Here is a 10,492-nt window from a genome sequence, read left to right as displayed (position 1 = left end):
AAGAAGAATGCATCAAGTTATCCGAATGTTGACAAACTGCGATACCTTCTATGGATGATTTGGCATAGATGATCTCTATACTTTAAGACTCATTATTGATGGCATGTACCAACAAGACAGAACTGACAGCAGAGAACAAATTGGAACATGGCAGACCCCATTTTCCATGATTTTGATGTGATTTGGGATTTGGAAATGTTGGTGAAGTATAGGGCTGCAACAACTAATCGACATAATCGATTATAATCGATCACATGGTGCTCTATAATGTATTGCTGGGATTTGTAGTCCTCTATAGCTGATGGTACATTGTGCTGTACTGTATATTATACCATCAGCTATAGAGGACTACAAATCCCAGCAATGGTACATTATACACTGCATGCATAATGTATTGCTGGGACTTTGTGTTGTACTCCTATATAGCTGGTGGTATTCTGCATTGCTGTAAAGAGGACTACAAATCCCAGCAATAATGCATTATACAGCGCAATGCAGAATACCACCAGCTATAATGTACTATTGCTGGGATTTGTAGTCCTCTTTAGTCGGTGCCATTCTGCATTCATTGCTGTATAATTTTACACTTTCCATTTCACTATATTGCACACCACACTATTTTTTTTATTTTTTACTTCCACCGCTCCAAGCTTGCTCCTGTGATGGACTACAATCTCAATACAAACTAGTAGTCCATCACTGGAGCCTTTTTTTAAAATGTATTTTATTGTTTATTCGATTAATCAAACTTAATAATCGGCTAACTAATCGATTTTGAAAATAATTGTTAGCTGCAGCTCTAGTGAAGTATCATGTATGCCCCAGTATAGACTTCAACTCTGCACAGTCCATAGGACCTATTTGTACCTTCTGTATTATCGTACTAGGCTAACTTGAAAGATATTCCTGCATGAGGCAGATGCAGTTCTAAGTACTGTTATATACTTGATGTTGACGTACTTCCAAGATGCATCATTCCTGGAACAAAATTTGTAAAGCCTTTCCGGGGGTTGCGAGTCCATTCCTTGTTTACTTGCAAACGTAGCAGCAACCGTTGTTGTCCAACATTTCCAAGTGTGTCAGATGTACCCCATTGGGTGCCAATGTTTCTCCCGCCAGTGACCGTCACTACAGTTGGACGTGCTGTCCAACACACCTGGAAGTATCAGACAGCAGTGGTGCTGCTGGCTCCACATAGTTGGAAAGAATGGCCTGCCCGAGAGGCGAGTATTTATGCTTTTCTATTATATGGTGCAGCTGCCTCAATTTTTTTTTTTTTTAAAGTGGCAGGGTTATTTTAATGTAATTACATAATGTATGTTACACTAGAATATTCCCTGATAAGCTACCCAATGGAAAGCATTCGATGACTGGATGCAGGGGTGTGGCAATTAAAAAAAAAAAATACTTGTCTAAGGACTAAATTGGGGGCCCAATCTACTTGTTCTTTAATGACGATCTACTTGTTCTGATACAAATTTTTTTTAACCAAAACCGTATTTAACTGTGCCAAGAAGTGCTTCTCATTGGTCAGTGCTATCAGGTATCAAAATGCATGGCGCAGAGCTGCACTGGATGGCAGTATGGGGTACAGATAGTACACCTGTGCTGACGGAGCGGAAGGACCGTTCACCGAAAAGTATAGGGGGGGGGGTATTTGAGAGGGTAATTACTTGGGGAAAGTGAACTTACCCTTTAACGCACATTGTGCATGCTAAGACAATGCTGCTGCTGCTACCACAAACTGGCACACAGTGGAATGGGGCAGAACCCTACGCGTGCGTTTATTCACATGTTTCCAAAACTATACATACTCGTTAGTAAATTTCTCCTTTGCACTTATACAGTCATGTGAAAAAGAAAGTACACCCTCTTTGAATTATATGAAACTAAGTACCAGGACATAATACAAATGATCTGGTCCTTAGCAGGTCCTAAAATTAGGTAAATACAACTTCAGATCAACAACACACTGTGCCATTATTTATTTTACAAACATAGCCAAAATGGAGAGACCATGTGTGAAAAACTAAGTACACCTTATGATTCAATAGCAGCAATAACTTGAAGTAAATATTTTCCGTATGACTATCAGTCTCTCACATCATTGTGGAGGAATTGTGACCCACTCTTCTTTACAACGTTGCTTCAGTTCGTTAAAGTTTGTGGGCATTTGTTCATGCACAGATCTCTTAAGCTCCCATCACAGCATTTAAAATCAGGTTGAGGTCTGGACTTTGACTGGACCATTGCAACATCTTGAGGAAGTGTTGGATGCCAGTTTGCACCACTGCATTCTGTAGTACCTTTCTCTATGGCACAACAGGACTCAGAAATTATATAGAAGTCAGAGGAAGGTATCATAGCCTGTGGAGCACCACAGACATCCAACACTTCTGGAACTGTCAAATGTTAAAGAGACTGATGAAGGCTGCAGCGCTGAGGGAATATAGCACACAGGGGCTGCCAGAGAGGCAAGTATAAGAGCTCTTCCTCTGCAGGGACCTTTCTTCTCGATTCCATTTGTAAGCTGATAGGGTTGCTTTAACCACTTGAAGACCATGGTGTTTCACCCCCTTCCTGGCCAGGCCATTTTTCAGTATTCAGCGCTGCTGTACTTTGACTGACGTTTATTCCGTCATACAACACAGTACTGAAACGAATTTCATACCATTTTTTGGGGACAGATAGAGCTTTCTTTTGGTGGTATTTAATTACCACTTTATTTTTTACTATATAACAAAAAAAGTACACTAAATTATGAAAAAAAAACATGTTTTCCTATAAAATGTTATGAAACATTTATTTTCGCCCCAATTTTTTGGTACAATATAAAAGACGGGGTCACGTCGGGTAAATAGACACTAAACATGTCAAGCTTTAAATTGCGCGCACCCGTGAAATCGCATAAAACGACAGCGACCAAAATTGGCTATAGGCGACGCTTTAAACGTTTTTACCGCTCATCAGTTTAGTGTTATCAGTGATTGATGGGCCTAGAATGATTGCTCTCACTCCGACGTTCGCAGCGATATGTAACATGTGCTGCATAATGGGCGCAATGGTCATTTTCGTACATAGGCGCACCCAACTCATGTTTGCGTGTGTATGTGGGGGGGCGGGGACTTACATTTTTTTTGTGTTATTTTTTTAATTATTATTTGTAAATATTTTTTTTAGCTTCTTTATTTTATTTTTTTTACTTTTTTTTTGTAGACTTAACTTTATTGCTATAATATAGGGGACTAAGAAATCCCCTGTGTAATAGCCAGTTCACCAAACAGGTCCTCTATATGGAGACATCAGGGGTCTCCAAGACCTCTGATGTCACCTAGGGACCCCCAGAGAAGCTGATGAAGCAGAGATCCGCTTCACCAGCTTCTCTCCGGTGTTCTGCACCGGAGAGTGACACTGAATGCAGGAAGTGATGTAATATACATCACTTCCTGCATTCGGGGACAGGAAGAGAGATCAAAAGGGAGATCGAGTAATGATCTCCCTTTGATTCAAGAGACAGCAGTAATGCCAGACAGCTTTTGTTCAACCACCTTTTGAAAAAAAATCCACCATGGACAGTTTATCAGGGGGCAGTGAAGCCTGCTGCCCGTCTGATCGAGGCCTTTGAATACACAATCACTTAGGCATTTTGGCCAGAAATGTTTTGAGGATTAGGCAAACATGCAAGAACTCAAATAATATACAAATTCACTAAACTGTTGCAACCAACAACATTTGATGAAGTTGAAATAGGAATACATATTAGTTGCTATGTTTCACTGTCTAAATAAAGAAGACCATGTATAAAAATGTACTTCTCTCTCTAGGTTACTCCAATATAAAAAATACACAGGGGTTGCAATTGTTGCCTTCTGAAAATGTCCGCTGTCTTAATTTTGTGCAGTTGAGAAAAGTCAGAGAAAAAACCAGAAGTCCTCATCTGCATACTTTCTTTAGCTTAGCAGCTCACGTCATGAAGGACGAGGGTCTGCATGACTGGTGTAGTAAAGTGTACTAGTGCCATTACAGCAAGAAGCTACGGTTATTAGTCTTGAACTACTACCAGTATATACAGTATCTATTTTTCTATATCGTCAGTCTTACCTCCTTCCTCTTTAAAACACTCGTTGTGCTGCCTTTTATCACACAATTAAATCAAGCATGCCATCAACGATTACAGGAATACATTACTACAGGTAGCCACGATATATTTAATGGAATAAAGCAAAATAAAACTAACCTTATATCGCTTAGTCTTCCGGTTTTCTTCTTCAAGGAGGAGCTCATATTTAAAAATTTCGGATTTAATAAAGCTTACAAAACTGCAGTGATCCATTTCCATTGGCTGCACCTGTCAATAAGTTAAAAAAAAGCAATATTGATTTTAGTTTCTGTTTTACATACAGCTAAAAAACACATGTATACTATTATAAATAATAAATAGCTAAACAAAAAAAATAAATGAATACGTGAAACTGATGTTTTTATGAAAAATAGGTGAACTATGTGGAAACTTGCCAGTGCAGAGGTGTGGAATTCCTGGCGCCCAGGACATGCAGTTCCGGAAGCAGAAAAGTTTATGGTCTAAAAGCGCCAAGGACAATCCTTATCCCTCCTGGGGAAGAAATCGTAAGCACATATGCAAGGTGCAGCCTCAAAACAGTCAAGGGTACTGGAACATCTAAAAAACACAAAAGAAGAGGCGCCTTTCCTGGTGCAATATCGTTTAAACAAAAAAGAGAGGCATAAAAGTGAATTGACAAGTACTCACTATGTTGAAAATAAAAACAAGCCGTAGGACAATATGACCGGAGCAAAGAAAAGATCCGGATAGCGTGTCCTGTGTAAAGCACAGATTTACGTCCTGATGAAGGGGGCGTGCCCCGGAAACGCGTCGACACAGCAGTGCTTTACACAGGACACGCTATCCGGATCTTTTCTTTGCTCCGGTCATATTGTCCTACGGCTTGTTTTTATCTTCAACATAGTGAGTACTTGTCAATTCACTTTTATGCCTCTCTTTTTGGATTAAACGATATTGCACCAGGAAAGGCGCCTCTTCTTTTGTGTTTTTTAGAAGTTCCGGAAGCAGGGTTAAATGTAGAGCAGGGGAGCCAGTGCTCGTTTTGTACAAGTGATATCAGTGACTGTACAGCCGTCTAGATCACTTTGTGATTTCTGGGGTTCCACACTTTTCTGGGGGACCCGGGACCATGACAAATTACATCAGGATGGAGAGCTGGGAGCAGAGCGGAGAACGTCTGTTCTCTGGTATGCTTCGTGTTAACAGTGCGACAGGAGAGCTGTAAATACTTTTGGCTGCCGTAAGGTCCCGCGTTTGCTGGGGACCTCGTGGCCGCTGTTTACAGCACCAGTCGCACATCTCCTCCTCCTGCCGCACGCAGCACCCGAGACCCTGCACAGCCTCCCGATACGCCTCAGAGCCCTGGTGAGCAACACAGTATCTAGCTTCATATTATTCTGCATTGCTGTACAATGTATTGCTGGGATTTGTAGTCCTCTATGGCTGGTGGTTTTCTGCATTACTATATAATGTATTGCTGGGATTCGTAGTCCCTCTACAGCTTGGAGTCAGTGGCAGAACTACCAGGGTCACATCTACTACTGAAGTCCTAAAATCATTAGTCAATTGTATTAGAAAAACTGTCACGACACTCAGGAAAAAAAACCAAAAACGTTTTGGTACTTTGTCTTGAAAAAACTGTATTGGTGCATCCCTACTTAAAGGTATTTGACTTGTATTAGGGCTCCACTTGACCACTGTTGGGTTTTCCTCTTTTGTTAAATCTGTGAAAGGTGCTGCTATATTGCCAAAGTCCAGAATAAATCTCTGATAGAATCCCACTATGCACAGTAAATCTGATGGGTTTTATTATGAGTGCTTGAAGCCAGTCCATGATTTCCTTCTACTTTGTAAAATGTTCACACTATGCTGTACCCAAGATAATATGCTTCTTCTCATAGCCATCTTCCCTAGCAGGTCCTCTCACCAGGGGCTGCCTGCAGAAAACTACAGGGGCGGATGCAAGACCAGTCACCCTGCACAGGGAGAGAAAGCAGCAGTGACTGGCCTTTGTTACAGGAAACTCAACACAGAGGCAAAGTGGAGGAGTTGTTTCATGCTGGATTACTGGCGCAGATCTTGAGGAAATTTTTAATTGACACCAAGTTTCAAGTAAGAATACAAATACCTCTTGTTTTTAGACCATATTTATTTAGCCTGGAGTTCATCTCTAAGATGGATACCACAGCCCAGCGATTTTTTACTTTCTCCCACACTTGTGGGAATTTTGGACACTATGTGCCAGCCTGACCCTGTTGCTCCCCTTCCCTGGGGCAGATATCCCAAATGCTCCTGGCAGAGGCTGAGGAAGCCTACCATGATCTTCAAAACGCAGTCTGAAGAACAGCAGTGAGGTTTGCAATGCACCATCAGCACAATATTAGAAAAGAATGGTAGTCCTAGCTATTACACACAATGTCCAGATTCTGTCTAGACCAGAACAGTTCGCTCAAGGACCAAAAACACATCCCAATGTATCCCTATGTGATTTCTGGGCAAAAGTACACACTTTTGCAGTGCTTTCTGTTTTAGACAGAAAAAATATTGCATGTCTTATTTTACCTGTCTGAAATGCATAAAACATGTCAAGCACATGGAACGCACTGAAAAGCCCATTTTAAGCTGAAAAAAAAGTGAGCCGGGCGCAATGCGAGGCAGTGCGCTCTGGCTAGAATTGGGCCAGAACGCACTTCATCTGGTGTGAACGGGCCCTTACTCTGCAACATACCAAAGGCATGCAGGTACACAGGAGGTAATTGCATTAAATGTCATTACTTTACAGGAGGAATAAAGAATTGTTTCAATAAGCTGTAAGGGTACCACAAATCTACCTGTAGGAAATTCCACTGAGGGGGGATGAAGAAAAAAAAAAAATAGAGGGTGCTAGGGACAACATAGCGTTCTGTGCCATAATAAAAAGTACAAATTAGAGAAAGTAAAGGAAACTGATTCTTGTAGATCAGGAAATCCCTACAGAGAGGGATTGGGCTCTAAATAAATCAAGTATAAAAGGAGTAGAAACCCAATAATGGGAAAGAACTCCACAGCAGAGAGCAGTACAGGACTAAGTGGACTAGCACACTCAAGGGTGGATTTCTACACAGACACAAAAAATACCCAAGCAAAACTGGCAACATATACCCAAAGTAATTAAAGAATGCCAGAAATCGGTCAATTAAAGGGTTATTAAACCCTCCAGTGTTTTTGCATACATTTACTGCTAGCAATCAGTAGATATATGCAAAAATGTAAAACAAAAAGAAAAACACGCTTTAAAAGGCGGTTTAAATGTACCTGAGTCTACCCCGCACGCTCCCGTCCGAAAATGTGAAAATTCTCGGGCGGCCGCAAAGCATCTTGGGGTGGGCGCATGCGCAGTTCACATTTTCGGCGGGGAGACGAGGAGAGACACAAGGTAAGTATATGGACGGCATGCACCAGCATGCAGACACCGTGGGACAGGAAGTGCCAGCTAGGAGTCCGTGCTGGATCGGAGACCCACAGCAGTGCTGGAGGGACAGATGAAAAGGACAGAAAAGAGGAAGATCGGATTAAGAAACATCATTTAAAAGGTAAGTGCTTTAATTAACATTGGGGGAGGGAAAATATCTGACTTTAATGTCACTTTAAAGATATTCTACAGTAAGTTTCAAAAAGCAAGGAGCTACAAGCAAAAACCTGAGCATCAAAATGGTTAGGATACAACAAATGATCCGGTAAAAACAACAGCTAGTCTTCCACATGGAGGATAGAAGTGAGTCTTGATACAGAGTCCTGAACAGAAGAGACCAAGGATTTGTGTCAAGCTCTGCCACTTGAATGAGAAAAAAAAAAGCTGTGCATGTCCAGAATATACATCTATGATCAACTGCTGTAGAAGTAGAGTAAGAATGTGGTAGATATAAATCTTCTACAGTGGGAAGGTTGCACACTCTCAGCATTGGAGGGATCAGGAATAACCTGCTCAATGATAGAGCCAAAAAGGTGTCTACCCTTGAAGTAAAAGTTAATTAAATGCTCCCTAAGGGCATGATCAGCTTCCCAGATAGGGAGCTAAAGTGCTTTACAAATGTGAACATTAGGCGCATGCCAGAAGCACGCCGAGTTGCTTGGTCTGGAAAGTGCCACAATGCAGAGATCAGTGCCCACAGATGATTTACCTAAGTTTATCTTTGACACAATCATAGGCTCACTGACAGTGAATCTTCAGAGACTTGGTAACACCAGAGGCTGTCCTATGCCTCTGGACCTTGAGGGTGCGGCTAATTAACAGAACACTATGGTCTGGAATGGGCCACAACCCAGATTAGCCTAGCGATCTTCGGTCCAGGTACAGCTTTTTAAAGCTAGTGCTGAGAATAGGGTATTCCCGACAGCTGTTATGAAGAGACCGGCTCAAGCAGCGTATTTGAGGTCCCGAATGAAATTACTAAACATAACATCCACAGTGTAACTAATATCTTGTTTGAAGAGAAAAAAACCCAAAACTAATTGTAGAAAAAATAAATAAATTGGGATTTTGCACAGCTGAGGGAAACAAACACCTAATCAATAACAAAAAAACATAGAGAAGGGGTTTTTACAGGGCTGGTTTAACATTTTGTTTTGGCAGTGTCCATAAGTTCCTTAGGTAGCAGCATAACCCACATCTCAGACTATTCTACAATCCTGTGTCCCTTAATGGCCAATAAAAAAAAACACCACAATTCTACAGCCACCTGGCATTCTGATTGGGCAAAGCTTTTTCACTCTCATGCTTGCTTATAGCCTCTCTAATGCCAAATAATATTGTAAGCCAGTGTAGCAGCACATTATAGTAGTGGACCAATAGGACTAGCTGGGGCAGGGCTTAGTTGCAGACTAACATTAGCTAACATTCTTACTGACCTCTGTAAGCTGTTTCTGTAATTCACCGATTTTCTTTTCATATATCTTCTTTCTGTCAGACACAATTGCCATCAGATTGAAACGTATCTCACCTTCAGAATATCTGAAAGGGGTAACATTTGTTTTAAATCACCACAAAAGGCAAAACCTGGACAAAAAGAAATGTGTTAAATGCAGTCACAGGACTTTGTAAGAACTGCAACATGTCCTGGTATTAACAACTGCCATTCGGAATCACTGCAAGAGGAGTTTTAAAAACAACCAAACTTTCAGGGCCCTCCCTTCTTCAGTATTTAATAGTACCTTGCTTACAGCTTAAGGATTCCTTGATTCTAAAGGTCTCGCTTTACTGTAAAGGGTCTTTTACAGCAGTTTAGGCATGTACTGATACCTAGCAATGCCTGAGTGTATTGCCCCAGCCAGTTTTGCACCTTTATTGTACCGACTGGTTTACTTTAAAGTTAACTTATGGACTTGACCTAATCCATAAAGATTGCTCTCTCTCTGATCTTTCATATGTGCTAGAATAATTTTGATTTTACTTTATTTTAAAAGGCATGACTTTCGTAACTTCTGAGTTAAAGTGTATTTCCACTTTCGGAGCCAAAAAAGGGATAACACCTATATAATATTTGTTACATTTAAACCATTACATAGCATAAGCAAAAAAAAAAATGCTTCTAGCAGTTTAAAGTCCATTGTGACCTTTGTACGGGATTAGCATGTATTGTGGCAATGTGGAGGTGCAGTGATGATGTATATGTATGTACATTTTTATGACTCGCATTGCAGACTCTACATTTTGTTGTATGAACTTTTTATTATGCCTGAATCCTACAAATTCAAAATATTCTCCACAGGAAACTCAGTCTGACACTGGGATCGGATTGTAAAGCAGGCTGTAAACAGCTGCCCCCTCCCTGTAAATCTGTGTAACAGCTTTGCCTTTGCACACAATACACTGTCGGTTGGAGCGGTGGTGCCACTATGAATACTAATGAATGGGGGATGGAGAGCTCAGTTGTAATATATACAGATTGCTTGCAAAACACAGATGCAACCATTTTCATGAGGATATGAAGAGGAAAGCTAACCAATCTCATTCAGATGGAATGCCGACACAACCTTCGGCAGGAACGCCGGCCGAGGACGGAGAACCGCCTTGTCCCGATGCAAAACCAGCAACGGGGACTTGCAGGACAGGACGAACAGAAGTGATGGCCACCAGAAAGGCCACTTTGTGACAAAGATAGAAGCGGAATCTCCCGAAGAGGTTCAAACGGGGATTCCTGCAACACCTAAAGCACGAGATTCAGAAAGGCGAGCGGACAGGGGGAGCAATGCGTGTCACCCCCTGAACAAAAGTGCGAACCAGAGCATTAGACGCCAAAGGCCGCTGGAAAAGCACCGCCAAGGCAGAGATTTGACGCTTCACGGTACTCAAGGGCAGCCCCTGAGCCACCCCGCGCTGCAGGAAGGCAAAGAGCCTGCTGATGGAGAACAAACGCGGGGACAGGGCCCCAG

General features: G+C 41.6%; 1 protein-coding gene across 1 annotated transcript in view; it reads right to left on the bottom strand.

Moving 5' to 3' along the window:
* The window catches only part of LOC108801795 (ubiquitin carboxyl-terminal hydrolase isozyme L5-like), a 14,792-nt gene extending 5,697 nt beyond the window's left edge, over positions 1-9,095 (bottom strand). The window contains exons 1-2 of the mRNA XM_018573706.1: positions 8,969-9,095; positions 4,238-4,348 (exon numbers count right to left, since the gene is read on the bottom strand). Coding sequence (XP_018429208.1) covers positions 4,238-4,348; positions 8,969-9,040 — 183 coding nt within the window. The 5' untranslated portion in view covers positions 9,041-9,095. The remainder of the gene's footprint in view (positions 1-4,237; positions 4,349-8,968) is intronic.
* Between the last annotated feature and the right edge of the window lie 1,397 nt (positions 9,096-10,492).

The sequence above is a fragment of the Nanorana parkeri genome, unplaced genomic scaffold, assembly GCF_000935625.1.
Source record: "Nanorana parkeri isolate BGI_ZX_2015 unplaced genomic scaffold, ASM93562v1 scaffold2496, whole genome shotgun sequence".
Classification (NCBI taxonomy): domain Eukaryota; kingdom Metazoa; phylum Chordata; class Amphibia; order Anura; family Dicroglossidae; genus Nanorana; species Nanorana parkeri.
Note: the sequence above shows the minus strand (reverse complement) of the source record. Positions and strands in the feature narration are given on the sequence as shown.